Source organism: Oncorhynchus kisutch, unplaced genomic scaffold (assembly GCF_002021735.2).
Source record: "Oncorhynchus kisutch isolate 150728-3 unplaced genomic scaffold, Okis_V2 Okis06b-Okis10b_hom, whole genome shotgun sequence".
Lineage (NCBI taxonomy): Eukaryota > Metazoa > Chordata > Actinopteri > Salmoniformes > Salmonidae > Oncorhynchus > Oncorhynchus kisutch.
Window position 1 is genome coordinate 619,221 of NW_022261983.1, and position 16,776 is coordinate 635,996.

A 16,776-nucleotide genomic window follows, 5' to 3' on the forward strand; every position below is an offset into this window, starting at 1 on the left:
AATTCTGAAAAATGCCTAAACTTAACCTTAAACACTTTGAAATGTTATGCTTGCAACAACTTCAAAATTCTACATTTCAGAAACATGGACAAACATCTAATTCTGGCATGAGACTGTGAGAACTAGCTGCTCTCCATCCCTCCACCCTATCTCACTCCCTGGTATTATCACAAACAATATCTAGTTCCCTTTCCCTGTTTCACCCTTTCCTCTGTATCCCTCTCTATTCTCCTCTCATCACCTCTCCACCTTCCTCTCCCACCTGTCACCCTGTTGTGGTACCTCTCCCACCTGTCACCCTGTTGTGGTACCTCTCCCACCTGTCACCCTGTTGTGGTACCTCTCCCACCTGTCACCCTGTTGTGGTACCTCTCCACTTGTCACCCTGTTGTGGTACCTCTCCACCTGTCACCCTGTTGTGGTACCTCTCCCACCTGTCACCCTGTTGTGGTACCTCTCCACCTGTCACCCTGTTGTGGTACCTCTCCACCTGTCACCCTGTTGTGGTACCTCTCCACCTGTCACCCTGTTGTGGTACCTCTCCCACCTGTCACCCTGTTGTGGTACCTCTCCACCTGTCACCCTGTTGTGGTACCTCTCCACCTGTCACCCTGTTGTGGTACCTCTCCACCTGTCACCCTGTTGTGGTACCTCTCCCACCTGTCACCCTGTTGTGGTACCTCTCCCACCTGTCACCCTGTTGTGGTACCTCTCCACCTGTCACCCTGTTGTGGTACCTCTCCACCTGTCACCCTGTTGTGGTACCTCTCCCACCTGTCACCCTGTTGTGGTACCTCTCCCACCTGTCACCCTGTTGTGGTACCTCTCCACCTGTCACCCTGTTGTGGTACCTCTCCACCTGTCACCCTGTTGTGGTACCTCTCCCACCTGTCACCCTGTTGTGGTACCTCTCCACCTGTCACCCTGTTGTGGTACCTCTCCACCTGTCACCCTGTTGTGGTACCTCTCCACCTGTCACCCTGTTGTGGTCCCACTCCACCTGTCACCCTGTTGTGGTACCTCTCTGCATGACACCCCTCCATTTTAAGCCCACTAAGATGGAGGTCAGAGGACACAGGAAGCAGCTTTAGCTCTATAATATCCTTTAGCTTATAGCTGCAAAGTGTTCTGTTCTGTGTAACCACTAAACCATAACACCTATTAAACTCAGCAAATAAAGAAACATCCTCTCACTGTCAACTGCGTTTATTTTCAGCAAACTTAACATGTGTAAATATTTGTATGAACGTAACAAGATTCAACAACTGAGACATAAACTGAACAAGTTCCACAGACATGTGACTAACAGAAATGGAATAATGTGTCCCTGAACAAAGGGGGGGTCAAAATCAAAAGTAACAGTCAGTGTCTGGTGTGGCCACCAGCTGCATTAAGTACTGCAGTGCATCTCCTTCTCATGGACTGCACCAGATTTGCCAGTTCTTGCTGTGGGATGTTATCCCACTCTTCTACCAAGGCACCTGCAAGTTCCCGGACATTTCTGGGGTGGAATGTCCGTAGCCCTCACCCTTCGATCCAACAGGTCCCAGACGTGCTCAATGGGATTGAAATCCGGGCTCTTCGCTGGCCATGGCAGAACACTGACATTCCTGTCTTGCAGGAAATCACGCACAGAACGAGCAATATGGCTGGTGGCATTGTCATGCTGGATGAGCCTGCAGGAGTGGGTACCAGATAAGGGAGGAGGATGTCTTCACTGTAATGCATAGCGTTGAGATTGCCTGCAATGACAACAAGCTCAGTCCGATGATGCTGTGACACACCGCCCCAGACCATGACGGACCCTCCACCTCCAAATCCATCCTGCTCCAGAATACAGGCCTCGGTGTAACCCTCATCCCTTCGTTGATAAACGCAAATCCGACTATCACCCCTGGTGAGACAAACCCGCTATTCGTCAGTGAAGAGCACTTTTTTCCAGTCCTGTCTGGTCCAGCGACGGTGGGTTTGTGCCCATAGGCGACGTTGTTGCCGGTGATGTCTGGTGGGGACCTGCCTTACAACAGGCCTACAAGCCCTTAGTCCAGCCTCTCTCAGCCTATTGCAGACAGTCTGAGCACTGATGGAGGGATTGTGTGTTCCTGGTGTAACTCGGGTAGTTGTTGTTGCCATTCTGTAACTGTCCCGCAGGTGTGATGTTCGGATGTACCGATCCTGGGCTGTTTCTCGCCCTCCTGGTTTTTGACCCTTGCCTGTCCTGACACTGAGCCTGCCTGCCATCCTGACCCTGAGCCTGCCTTGCCTGCCCCGACCCTGAGCCTGCCTGCCGTCCTGACCCTGAGCCTGCCTTGCCTGTCCTGACACTGAGCCTGCCTGCCATCCTGACCCTGAGCCTGCCTTGCCTGTCCTGACCCTGAGCCTGCCTTGCCTGTCCTGACCCTGAGCCTGCCTTGCCTGTCCTGACACTGAGCCTGCCTGCCATCCTGACCCTGAGCCTGCCTTGCCTGTCCTGACCCTGAGCCTGCCTTGCCTGTCCTGACACTGAGCCTGCCTGCCATCCTGACCCTGAGCCTGCCTTGCCTGTCCTGACCCTGAGCCTGCCTTGCCTGTCCTGACACTGAGCCTGCCTGCCATCCTGACCCTGAGCCTGCCTTGCCTGTCCTGACCCTGAGCCTGCCTTGCCTGTCCTGACCCTGAGCCTGCCTGCCGTCCTGTACCTTCTGTTTTTGTAATAAACATTGTTACTTGGACACGGTCTGCTTCTGGGTCTTACCTTATCCTGATAGTGAGAGCTTGTTGACAACCTAGCTATCAGAATGGACAGCATTCAGCACTATGACGAAGACTACAGATTAAAAACTGGATGTAATGGTGCACGTCCTGCTGTACATCCCTGTTGTAGTGACAATGTCTCCCAAATGGCACCCTATTACCGATTTAGTTCACTGTATAGGAAATAGGTTGCCATTTGGGACACACTTAATACTTCCTAAATGATGGGTTGTGGTGACTTTGTATTAGATCGCTGTGCAGTTGAAAACGTCTCGGGCTAAAGGCTGTAGATTGGTCACAACACAACAATGTATTACCACTGGTATAGCTCACTGAACTAAAGCTGATTGTCTGATATCCATACAGCCAGCTGTATTCCCATCAGAATGCAGTGTGTCCAGGGCTGTGATCAGCAGCACATGAACATGGGCCTCTGAATGAGTTGCATTGTACAGTAGATTGGCTGTGTCTGGTGTTAGACTTGGCAGGCCTTGCTGCCACTGCATTAATGTATTCCACCCCAGGCTCTTTGCATGGTCCACACACACACACACACACACACACACACACACACACACACACACACACACACACACACACACACACACACACACACACACACACACACACACACACACACACACACACACGGAAAGATAAAGCACCATGGCCATTCTGTGAAAGTGGTTTAGGTTGCAGGGCACAAACAGTTTTAACATGCTGAGAATGAGTAGCTAACAGATGTCTGACTCTTAGTAAACCACAACATCCTGCAGGCATCACTTACAGAGACCACTTTCTATCCCTCTATTTCTCTCTCTCTCTCTCTCTCTGTCCTTTTCTCTCTACCTCTCCCTCTGACTCTCTCTCTCTCTCTCTGTCCTTCTCTCTTGACCTCTCCCTCTGACTCTCTCTCTGTCCTCTCTCTCTCTCTCTACCTCTATCTACCTCTGTCCTTCTCTCTCTACCTCTCCCTCTGACTCTCTCTCTGTCCCCTTTCTCTCTCTACCACTCCCTCTGACTCTCTCTCTCTCTCTGTCCTTCTCTCTCTACCACTCCCTCTGACTCTCTCTCTCTCTGTCCTTCTCTCTCTACCTCTACCTCTGACTCTCTCTCTATGTCCTCTCTCTCTCTACCTCTCTCTACCTCTCTCTCTGTCCTTCTCTCTCTACCACTCCCTCTGACTCTCTCTCTCTCTGTCCTTCTCTCTCTACCTCTCCCTCTGACTCTCTCTCTCTGTCCTCTCTCTCTCTCTCTCTCTCTACCTCTTTCTACCTATTTCTACCTCTCTCTCTACCTCTCTCTCTGTCCTTCTCTCTCTACCTCTACCTATGACTCTCTCTCTGTCCCCTCTCTCTCTGTCCTTCTATCTCTACCTCTGACTCTCTCTCTGTCCCCTCTCTCTCTGTCCTTCTATCTCTACCTCTGACTCTCTCTCTGTCCTTCCTTCTCTCTCTCCCTCTCTCCCTCTCTGTTTCTCTCTCTCTCTCTCTCTCTCTACCTCTACCATTACCTCTGACGCTCTCGCTTTCTCTCTCTCTGTTCTAGTGCCCTTGTCTCTCTCGCTTTCTCTCTCTCTCGCTTTCTCTCTCTCTCTCCAACTGTTAGAGCCGATTTGTATAAAAGACTGAACTGACGGAGCTTCATGTATATTTGTGTAAATATATTCAATATTAATGTACATGATGAAATATTAGGTACGTACCTTTTATATTTACCTGATTGAGATATATTCATTTGTTAGTGTAATTCAGTCTTCCAAATGGACAATGACCCCAAGCATACTTCCAAAGTTGTGGCAAAATGGCTTAAGGACAACAAAGTCAAGGTATTGGAGTGGCCATCACAAACCCTGACCTCAATCCTATAGAAAATGTGTGGGCAGAACTGAAAAATTGTGTGCGAGCAAGGAGGCCTACAAACCTGACTCAGTTACACCAGCTCTGTCAGGAGGAATGGGCCAAAATTCACCCAACTTATTATGGGAAGTTTGTGCAATCCTACCCGAAACGCTTGACCCAAGTTAAACTATTTAAATGCAATGCTACCAAATACTAATTGAGTGTATGTAAACTTCTGACCCACTGGGAATGTGATGAAAGAAATAAAAGCTGAAATAAATCATTCTCTTGACTATTTTTCTGACATTTTGCATTCTTAAAATAAAGTGGTGATCCTAACTGACCTAAGGCAGTGATTGTTTACTAGAATTAAATGTCAGGAATTGTGAAATACTGAGTTTAAATGTATTTGGCTAAGGTGTATGTAAACTTCCAACTTCAACTGTATGTGTATCAAATATGGTCATACATTTGCAGGAGGTTAGGAAATGCAGCTCATTTTCCACCTCATTTTGTGGGCAGTGTGCACATATCCTGTCATCTCTCACCTACGGCGACCTTTCTCAATAACAAGGCTATGCTCAATGAGTTTGTACATAGTCAAAGCTTTCCTTAATTTTGGGTCAGTCACAGTGGACAGGTATTCGGCCAAATATCATTCTAGTTTGCTTTGAATTTTTGTTAGTTCTTTCCAATAGTCAAGTAATTATCTTTTTGTTTTCTCATGATTTGTTTGGGTCTAATTGTATTGCTGTCCAGGGGCTCTGTGGGGTGTGTTTATGAATAGAGCCCCTTACCAGCTTGCTTAGGGGACTCTTCTCCAGGTTCATCTCTCTGTAGGTGATGGCTTTGTTATGGAAGGTTTAGGAAATGCTTCCTTTTAGGTTGTTGTCGAATTTAACGTATCTTTTCTGGATTTTGATAATTAGCGGGTATCGGACTAATTCTGCTCTGCATATATTATTTGCTGTTTTACATTGTACACTGAGGGTATTTTTGCAGAATGCTGCATGCAGAGTCTTAATTTGGTGTTTGTCCTATTTTGTGAATTCTTGGTTGGTGAGCAGACCCCAGACTTCACAACCATAAAGGGCAATGGGTTCTGTAACTGATTCATGTCTTTTTTTGCCAGATCCTAATTGCTATGTCAAATGTTATGTTCCTTTTGATGGCTTTTGATGGCTTCAGATTCTAGTAGGGTGAGGCCTGGTGCTGCAGACTGTTCTAGTGCCCTTGCCAATTTGTTTATATATATTTTGAAGAGTGTGGGGCTTAAGCTGCACCCCTGTCTCACCCCACAGGTCTGTGGAAAGAAATCTGTGTTTTTGCCCATTTTAACCAAACACCTGTTGCTTGTGCATATGGACTTTATAATGTCACATGTTTTTTCCCCCAACACCACTTTGCATAAATTTGTATAGCCTCATGATAAATTGAGTCAAAAGCTTTTTTGAAGTCAACAAAGCATGAGAAGACTTTGCCCTTGTTTTCGTTAGTTTGTTTGTCAATTAGGGTGTACAGGGTGAATACGTGGTCTGTCGTACGGTAATTTGGTAAAAAGCCAATTTGACATTTGCTCAATACATTGTTTTCACTGAGGAAATGTACAAGTCTGCTGTTAATGATAATGCAGAGGATTTTCCCAAGGTTGCTGTTGACGCATATCCCACAGTAGTTATTGGGGTCAAATTTGTCTCCACTTTTGTGGATTGGGGTGATCAGTCCTTGGTTCCAAATATTGGGGAAGATGCCAGAGATGAGGATGATGTTAAAGAGTTAATTTTATATTTGATAATTTCATGTAGGAGACCATCAACATCAGAGGTCTTCTTGAGTTGGAGGGTTTCTATTTTGTCCTGTAGTTCATTCAATGTAATTGGAGAATCAAGTGGGTTCTGGAAGTCTTTAATAGCTGATTCTAAGATTTGTAATTGATCAAGTATGTGTTTTTGCTGTTTGTTATTTCTTATAGGAACAAAAAGATTAGAGAAGTGGTTTATCCATACATCTCCGTTTTGGATAGATAACTCTTTGTGTTGTTGTTGGTTTAGTGTGTTCCAATTTTTCCAGAAGTGGTTAGAGTCTATGGATTCTTCAATTACATTGATCTGATTACTGACCAGCTGTTCCTTCTTTTTCTGTGGTGTATTTCTGTATTGTTTTAGTGATTCAACATAGTGAAGGCGTAGACTTCTCAATTTCTTTCTTAGGTTTTAGCATTCTTCAACAAACCATTTGTCATTGTTGTTCATCTTCTTAGGTTGTCTGCTTGACATTAGGGAAGCTGAAAGGTCAAATATACTGTTTAGGCTTTCTACTGCCAAGTTTACAACATCACTTTTACAGTGAAATGTTTTGTCCAGGAAGTTGTTTGAAATGGATTGAATTTGTTGTTGCCTAATTGTTTTTGGTATTTTTTTACACGACTTTCTTTCCATCTATAGCATTTCTTAATATTGTGCAGGTCCCTTGGCTTCGATGCCTCATTATTTACTATTGCTCTGTCCAGGTAGACTGTGATCTTTCTGTGATCTGATAGGGGTGTTAGTGGGCTGACTGTGAACACTCTGAGAGACTCTGGGTTGAGGTCAGTGATAAAGTAATCTACAGTACTGCTGCCAAGAGATGAGCTGTAGGTCTCTCTTTCTATGCTTCTCCGCCTCTCCCTTACACTCGTTCTCTCCTTTTCATCTGTTGATACTGTGGGTACTGCAAAGATGCTCCCATAATTGTACAATTGAATTAAAATGATATAACAATTCATAGCTCTCTCCCCTCTACTTCAAAGATACTCTGAGACAATACCTTACTGTCTGAATGAGAATAAACAATCGCTCTGATCTGAGCACATTATAAATGGGAAAACCGTATATGCACTCATATCAGCCATTTCGGATCATGGGTTAACCCAGCAGTTCATGAGTTAACTCCACAGTTGCTTTGGTGCAGTGTTGTGGCAGGCTTATATCCTGAAACTGGGATGTGACCTGTAGACGGATTGGAAAGGCACTCAGAGATCTTGCCTGGGGGAAAGAGCTCTCTTGGGCCTTGCTGTATATGGATGGATTTAAAATGAGATTCTGTAGAACAAATGGGAACTGAGAATGTGTCAGTGAGTCATATGTACAGTAAATGCTCTCTCTCTCTCACACACACACACGCACACAGTTCCTTGACTCCTATGTGTGTTCCTCTCTTTGTAGGATGGTGGAGTACTCGTTGGACCTGCAGAACATCAACCTCTCAGCCATCAGGACAGTCAGGGTCCTCAGACCCCTCAAAGCCATCAACAGAGTACCCAGTGAGTTCTGTCTCACGGTCTCTCTTTCTCTCTCTCTCTCTCTCTCTCGCTTTCTGTCTCTCTTAGTCTGTCTCTTTCTGTCTGTCTCTCTCTCTCTCTCTCTGTCTTGTTTATCTCTGTTTGTCTGTCTGTCTCTCTGTCTGTTTGTGTCTGTCACTTTCTGTCTGTCTGTCTGTCTGTCTGTCTGTCTGTCTGTCTGTCTGTCCGTTTGTTTGCATGTGATGTCTACACTGAGTGTACAAAACATTAGGAACGTCCACTCTTTCCATGACATAGACTGACCAGGTGAAAGCTATGATCCCTTATTGATGTAACTTGTTCAAACCGCTTCAATCAGTATAGATGAAAGGGAGGAGGCAGGTTAAATAAGGATCTTGGCCTTGAGACAATTGAGACATGGATTGTGTATGTGTGCCATTCAGAGGGTGAACGGGCAAGACAAAAGATTTCAGTGCATTTGAACAGGTTATGGTAGTAGGTGCCAGGCACACTGGTTTGATTGTGTCAATAACTGCAACGCTGCTGGGTTTTTCACATTCAACAGTTTCCCGTGTATCAAGAATGGTCCACCATCCAAAGGACATCCAGCCAACTTGACACAACTGTGGGAAGCATTGGAGTCAACATGGGCCAGCGTCCCTGTGGAATGCTTTCGACACCTTGTAGAGTCCATGCCCCAACGGATGGAGCCTGTTCTGAGGGCAAAAGCTGGGGTGCAACTCAATATTAGGAAGGTGTTCCTAATGTTTTCTCCATTCAATCAGTACAGTCATTGTATATGTCCTTTGACTTTGCTGTGATCCTCTACTCTGTTCTGACTGCATAACCCCAGGACAGTGCTGTTTGATCTGAGCAGCCCAGCTCCTATCAGATGCCCTCTACTACAACAGAGTCCCTTACAGATTTACATATCCTCCTGTAATGTAGATCACTGTTCTCTCTCTGACCCAACCCCATCCCTCTCAAATACAACTCTGTTCTCAGACAAAATTGTAAACACCTATTGATTTTCCCCTTACCTCAGACAGCTTCTAATCATCGTAAGCACCAATTAGCCCGATCAAGCGAGGGTCAGCTAATCTCTCCACTCACTTCCAGTCAGTGAAAGTGATAGCATTTATCTGCTAATGCTAACAGTGGCTAACAGTGAATAACACACAGATAGTGGTATCAGTCAGACTCAGGTAGCATTTCCTGATCTCCTCTTTACTAGAGCTAACTGGCTAATAGTGGCTAACACTGATATGCATGCTGTAAGTGAGACAGTGTACTGAAACACAGTCAAACAGGACATGTTCCAAACAGCTGTAATCCTTATCCTTGCATCCTTTACTTGTTTCCTTTCCTTTCCCCCAGAGCTAACAGCCTAATGGGCTAAGCTAATGGCAAAGAAACACAGATCATTGCTAACGCTAATGGACTAGTGGTGTGGAAACCGAGAGACACAGAGAGGTGTGCTGGAGTCATCTGTCTGCAGGTACATTAAGTGAGTGCAGGTGTCCTATGGCAGAGTCTGTCTCTGATGAGAATTATTGGCGGGTAGAGAAACCAGTATTTATAAACACATAAAACACACACACCACACACACACACACACATCCAACTCGCCTCTCTCTGTGATGAGAATTAGTGAAGACATTACTCTCTCGTCTGGTCCATTACACACACACAGATTAATCCTAGCACTAATTACCTGGGAAAACAGTTTTCCTTGAGTGCTGACGATAATTCCCATTCTAATTCCCATTCCCATTCTGAAGCGCTGAAGACTCTGCTCCCTTATCAATGTTTCAGTGGGTGTTGCCACCATTAAATATGAATGGTAATTGAATTAGTGCATGTCATTGCCTCGCTCCGCCAGCTGATAGGAAGTTGTAGGGAGGGGTGATACTGATAGTGATGTCATGTTTGGGGACCTGATATAGGCAGACTGGTGACTGGTGCACATGTGTAAACAAACACACTAATACACATGCTGGGACACACACACACATGTACACATACATGCTGTGTGTGTGTGTGTGTGTGTGTGTGTGTGTGTGTGTGTGTGTGTGTGTGTGTGTGTGTGTGTGTGTGTGTGTGTGTGTGTGTGTGTGTGTGTGTGTGTGTGTGTGTGTGTGTGTGTGTGTGTGTGTGTGTGTGCGAGTGTGTGCCTATATTTGTATGAGTGCTCGTATGTATGTATATATATATATACAGTATACTATATGTGTGTGTGTGAGCGCTCACTGTGTAGTATAAACATATGGTTTCACCCAGGGGAATGGATAACTGATGAGTATGTCCACACCTCCCTGCATTAGGCCAGATAGGGGTGAGATACAATAGACATAAAGCAATTGCTTGACATGAGGTCATTTTGACCAAGTTAATATACACATCGGCTGAGATTGACCCCCGTGAGACCCAATTTGTACCCTTCCTAGAAGATGCATAATAGTGTAGTCTCTCTCTCTCTCTCTCTCTCTCTCTCTCTCTCTCTCTCTCTCTCTCTCTCTCTCTCTCTCTCTCTCTCTCTCTCTCTGTCTCTCTCTCTCTCTCTCTCTCTCTCTCTCTCTCTCTCTCTCCAGTTGACACCCCCTCCTTCCTTTTCTCAATTTCTGGGCTATAACACCCTGTATGTAGCCAGTAACACCCTGTATGTAGCCAGTAACACCCTGTATGTAGCCAGTAACACCTTTTATGTAGCCAGTAATACCCTGTATGTAGCCAGTAACACCCTGTATGTAGCCAGTAACACCCTGTATGTAGCCAGTAACACCCTGCATGTAGCCAGTAACACCCTGTATGTAGCCAGTAACACTGTGCATGTATCCAGTAACACCCTGCATGTATCCAGTAACACCCTGCATGTAGCCAGTACCACCCTGTGTGTAGCCAGTAACACCCTGCGTGTAGCCAGTATCACCCTGTATGTAGCCAGTAACACCCTGTATGTAGCCAGTAACACCCTGTATGTAGCCAGTAACACCCTTTATGTAGCCAGTAACACCCTGCATGTAGCCAGTAACACCCTTTATGTGGCCAGTTTCACCCTGTATGTAGCCAGTAACACCCTGCATGTAGCCAGTAACACCCTGTATGTAGCCAGTAACACCCTGTATGTAGCCAGTTTCACCCTGTATGTAGCCAGTAACACCCTGTATGTAGCCAGTAACACCCTGCATGTAGCCAGTATCACCCTGTATGTAGCCAGTAACACCCTGTATGTAGCCAGTAACACCCTTTATGTAGCCAGTAACACCCTGTATGTAGCCAGTAACACCCTTTATGTAGCCAGTAACACCCTGTATGTAGCCAGTAACACCCTGTATGTAGCCAGTAACACCATGTATGTAGTCAGTATAACCATGTATGTAGCCAGTAACACATGGTATGTAGTCAGTTTAACCCTGTATGTAGTCAGTATAACCATGTATGTAGCCAGTAATACCATGTATGTAGTCAGTTTAACCCTGCATGTAGTCAGTATAACCCTGTATGTAGCCAGTAATACCATGTATGTAGCCAGTTTAACCCTGTATGTAGCCAGTAACACCATGTATGTAGTCAGTATAACCCTGTATGTAGCCAGTATAACCCTGTATGTAGCCAGTAATACCATGTATGTAGTCAGTTTGCCCCGTTCAAAGCCCATGTTGAAGTGGTGTTATTGAGGACGTGTAGTAATGAGTAGGATTATGTGTTTTTACATGCAAAAGTTAATGCTTTTGATAGACATACATTAGTTCCTCTATAGGTAGACATACATTAGTTCTTCTATTGGTAGACATACATTAGTTCCTCTACAGGTAGACATACATTAGTTCCTCTATTGGTAGACATACATTAGTTCCTCTACAGGTAGACATACATTAGTTCCTCTATAGGTAGACATACATTAGTTCCTCTATAGGTAGACATACATTAGTTCCTCTATAGGTAGACATACATTAGTTCCTCTATAGGTAGACATACATTAGTTCCTCTATTGGTAGACATACATTAGTTCCTCTACAGGTAGACATACATTAGTTCCTCTATAGGTAGACATACATTAGTTCCTCTATAGGTAGACATACATTAGTTCCTCTATAGGTAGACATACATTAGTTCCTCTATAGGTAGACATACATTAGTTCCTCTATAGGTAGACATACATTAGTTCCCCTATAGGTAGACATACATTAGTTCCTCTATAGGTAGACATACATGAGTTCCTCTATAGGTAGACATACATTAGTTCCCCTATAGGTAGACATACATTAGTTCCTCTATAGGTAGACATACATTAGTTCCTCTACAGGTAGACATACATTAGTTCCTCTATAGGTAGACATACATTAGTTCCTCTATAGGTAGACATACATTAGTTCCTCTATAGGTAGACATACATTAGTTCCCCTATAGGTAGACATACATTAGTTCCTCTATAGGTAGACATACATTAGTTCCTCTATAGGTAGACATACATTAGTTCCTCTATAGGTAGACATACATTAGTTCCTCTACAGGTAGACATACATTAGTTCCTCTATAGGTAGACATACATTAGTTCCTCTATAGGTATGTATCTGCCTCTCCCTCTTTCTTCCTCTTCCTCTCCCCCTCTTTTTCTCTCTCACCGACCTCACTGTTGTACCTGGGTTGTATTAACCGCATGTGGTGTCTCTTCTCATGAAACACAGCGTGACAAACACGTGCGTGCACACACACACACACACACACACACACACACACACACACACACACACACACACACACACACACACACACACACACACACACCTGTCAGTGAATCTCTCGTGAGTGGTGCTTCAGTGGTTTCTGGTGTCAGTCCTACAGAGAACATTGCCAGTCGCCACTACTCTTCCATCAGCTGTCTTTATGTCATCATCACAGGACATATCTGCCCCATCTGCTCATGTACTAATCATGTTTCATTATGTAATCAACGTGGGTCAGGTCCAACGGTAGCCTCTCATGTGTCATAATGCCATCACTTGGGGATATGGGATATGTGGCTGGTCCACCATCCACCTATATGGACAGAAACATGTCTATGCTACTTTTGGAAGGCCTGAATGTCCTGTGTTCTGTGTCCATATGTTTTGTGTCTGTCTCTGTGTTTTAGATACAGTATGTGTGTCCTGCTGTTTCTACTCAGCAATATTCTCATTTTATATGAGTGTTTGTGTGTATAATAATGCATGTGTGTGTGTGTTTGTGTATTATAATGCATGTGTGTGTGTGTTTGTGTATTATAATGCATGTGTGTGTGTGTTTGTGTATTATAATGCATGTGTGTGTGTGTGTGTGTGTATTATAATGCATGTGTTTGTGTATTATAATGCATGTGTGTGTGTGTGTGTATTATAATGCATGTGTTTGTGTATTATAATGCCTGTGTGTGTGTGTTTGTGTATTATATGCATGTGTGTGTGTGTTTGTGTATTATAATGCATGTGTGTGTGTTTGTGTATTATAATGCATGTGTGTGTGTGTTGTGTATTATATGCATGTGTGTGTGTTTGTGTATTATAATGCATGTGTGTGTGTGTGTGTGTGTATTATAATGCGTGGTGTGTGTGTGTATTATAATGCATGTGTGTGTGTATTATAATGTGGTGTGTGTGTGTGTGTGTTGTGTATTATAATGCATGTGTGTGTGTGTGTATTATACTGCATGTGTGTGTGTGTGTGTATTATAATGCATGTGTGTGTGTTTGTGTATTTTTAATGCATGTGTGTGTGTTGTGTATTATAATGCATGTGTGTGTGTGGTGTGTGTGTGTATTATAATGCGTGTGTGTGTGTGTGTGTATTATAATGCATGTGTGTGTGTTGTGTATAATAATGCATGTGTGTGTGTTTGTTGTATTATAATGCATGTGTGTGTGTGTGTGTATTAATAATGCATTGTGTGTGTGTTTGTGTATTATAATGCATGTGTGTGTGTGTGTATTATAATGCATGTGTGTTGTGTATTATGATGTATGTGTGTGTGTGTGTATTATAATGCATGGTGTGTGTGTTGTGTGTGTGTGTATTATAATGCATGTGTGTGTGTTTGTGTATTATAATGCATGGTGTGTGTGTTTGTGTATTATAATGCATGTGTGTGTGTGTGTGTGTGTATTATAATGCATGTGTGTGTGTGTGTGTGTGTATTATAATGCATGTGTGTGGTATTATAATGAATGGGGGTGTATTATAATGCATGTGTGTGTGTTTGTGTATTATAATGCATGTGTGTGTGTGTTTGTGTATTATAATGCATGTGTGTGTGTGTGTGTATTATAATGCATGTGTGTGTGTGTTTGTGTATTATAATGCATGTGTGTGTGTGTGTGTATTATAATGCATTGTGTGTGTGTGTGGTATTATAATGCATGTGTGTGTGTTTGTGTATTATAATGCATGTGTGTGTGTGTGTGTGTATTATAATGCATGTGTGTGTGTTGTGTATTATAATGCATGTGTGTGTGTGGTGTGTGTATATAATGCATGTGTGTGTGTGTGTGTATTATAATGCATGTGGTGTGTGTTTGTGTATTATAATGCATGTGTGTGGGTTTGTGTATTATAATGCATGTGTTTGGTATTATGGATGTATGTTTGTGTGTTTCAGTATGCGTATCCTGGTGAATCTCCTCCTGGACACACTGCCCATGCTGGGGAAACGTCACTCCTGCTTGTTTCTTCGTCTTCTTCATCTTCGGCATCATCGGAGTGCAGCTGTGAGGCGGGATTACTGAGGAACCGATGCTACCTCGAGGAAAACTTCACCTGTGAGTGACCGTATTGTGTGTGTGTGCGTGTGTGTGTGTGCGTGCATGCGTTTAATTTGATTGTGGTGTAATTTATTCTCAACAAGACTACCTCCTCCAGTAAGTAGCTGTACGGATTAAATTCCCGGTCACCTCTCCATATTCATGACCGAGATGTAACGTGAATGCCCACCCTAACCTTGTCAATGACAGAATGGCACTGTATGTGAGTGAAGTCAGTGAGTGAGTGGGGCTGTACGTGTGTGTGTGTGTGTGTCTGGTGTGTGTGTCTGTGTCTGTGTGTGTCTGTGTCTGTGTCTGTGCATGCACATGTGTGTGTGCTCTCCTGGTGAGGTATAATCTGATTCAGAGGGGTGTCTGTGTTCCTGACAGTATCTCCTTCCAGAGTGTGTGTTCTCAATTTTTATTTTATTTTTATTAAACATTTAACTAGGTGTAACGTTCGTCGTTAGAATGAGACCAAGGTGCAGCGTTGTAGGCGTACATTTGCCCCTGGATCATCACTACAGGTTCCAGGCCATGGATCATCACTACAGGCTCCGGGCCATGGATCATCACTACAGGCTCCGGGCCATGGATCATCACTACAGGTTCCAGGCCATGGATCATCACTACAGGTTCCAGGCCATGGATCATCACTACAGGCTCCAGGCCATGGATCATCACTACAGGCTCCGGGCCATGGATCATCACTACAGGTTCCAGGCCATGGATCATCACTACAGGTTCCAGGCCATGGATCATCACTACAGGTTCCAGGCCATGGATCATCACTACAGGCTCCAGGCCATGGATCATCACTACAGGCTCCGGGCCATGGATCATCACTACAGGCTCCGGGCCATGGATCATCACTACAGGTTCCAGGCCATGGATCATCACTACAGGCTCCGGGCCATGGATCATCACTACAGGCTCCGGGCCGTGGATCATCACTACAGGCTCCGGGCCGTGGATCATCACTACAGGCTCCAGGCCATGGATCATCACTACAGGCTTCGTACGTGGACCCGGAACAGGTCTACCGGACTGAGAAAGTACTGGAGGCCTGGTGCGTGGAGCTGCCACAGGGCTTACCAGGCTGGAGAGACATACTGGAGGCCTGGTACGTGGAAACCGGAACAAGTCTCACCGGACTGGGGAGATGCACTGGAGGCCTGGTGCGTGGAGCCAGATACACTGGGCCGTGGAGGAGCACTGGAGGTCTCGAGCGTAGAGCTGGCACAACCCGTTCTGGCTGGATGCCCACTACCGCCCGGCAAACGCGGGGGGCTCGTGCAGAGCAGAGCGCACCGGCCTGTGAATGCTCACTGGAGACACCGTGCACATCACTGCATACCACGGTGCCTGACCAGTCACACACTCCCCACGGTAAGCACGGGGAGTTGGCTCAGGTCTAAACCCTGACACTGCCAATCTCCTTGTGTTGGGCTGCCTCTCATGCTTGCTTTGTTGGTATAAACTCCTCGTAACGTTGCCGTTCCTCTTTCGCTGCCTCTATCTCCTCCTTCGGACGGCAATACTCCCCAGCCTGCGTCCAGGGTCCTGCTCCATCCAGGATCTCCTCCCAGGTCTATTCCTAATGACCACGCTGCTTGGTCCGTTGATGGTGGGATCTTCTGTAACGTTCGTCGTTAGAATGAGACCAAGGTGCAACGTGGTATGCGTACATTTTCTTTTGATGTTAAATGTTCCACCAAAAACAATAAACAACTCAACGAACATAAAGCTAGAGGTGCAAACACATGCAACAAACAAAGACAGATACCACAAACAGAAAGTGGGAAAAGGGGGCTGCCTAAGTATTATCCCCAATCAGAGACAACGATAGACAGCTGCCTCTGATTGGGAACCTTACACGGCCAAAAAGAAAGAAATAGACAACATAGAATGCCCACCCCAAATCACACCTTGACCTAACCAAATAGAGCAATAAAACAACTCTCTAAGGTCAGGGCGTGACACTAGGCAAGTCCTACGTGGCTGACTCTGTCCCTCAGTTAAGCTGTAAACACTCCTAGTTGGAAGTCACCTTTCAGAAAGGTGTAAGATAATGCTGTAACAATATAGCCATGTCTTACTACGTTAAACACCTTTTGCATAAATGGTGGACACTTAAGCACTGCTAAGA

General features: G+C 44.9%; 1 protein-coding gene across 1 annotated transcript in view; it reads left to right on the forward strand.

The window, feature by feature from the left end:
• LOC109884752 (voltage-dependent T-type calcium channel subunit alpha-1I-like) overlaps positions 1-16,776 on the forward strand; it is a 287,147-nt gene that overhangs the window by 128,048 nt on the left and 142,323 nt on the right. Inside the window, 1 exon segment of the mRNA XM_031813726.1 lies at positions 7,778-7,875. Within this exon segment, the coding sequence (XP_031669586.1) occupies positions 7,778-7,875 (98 nt within the window).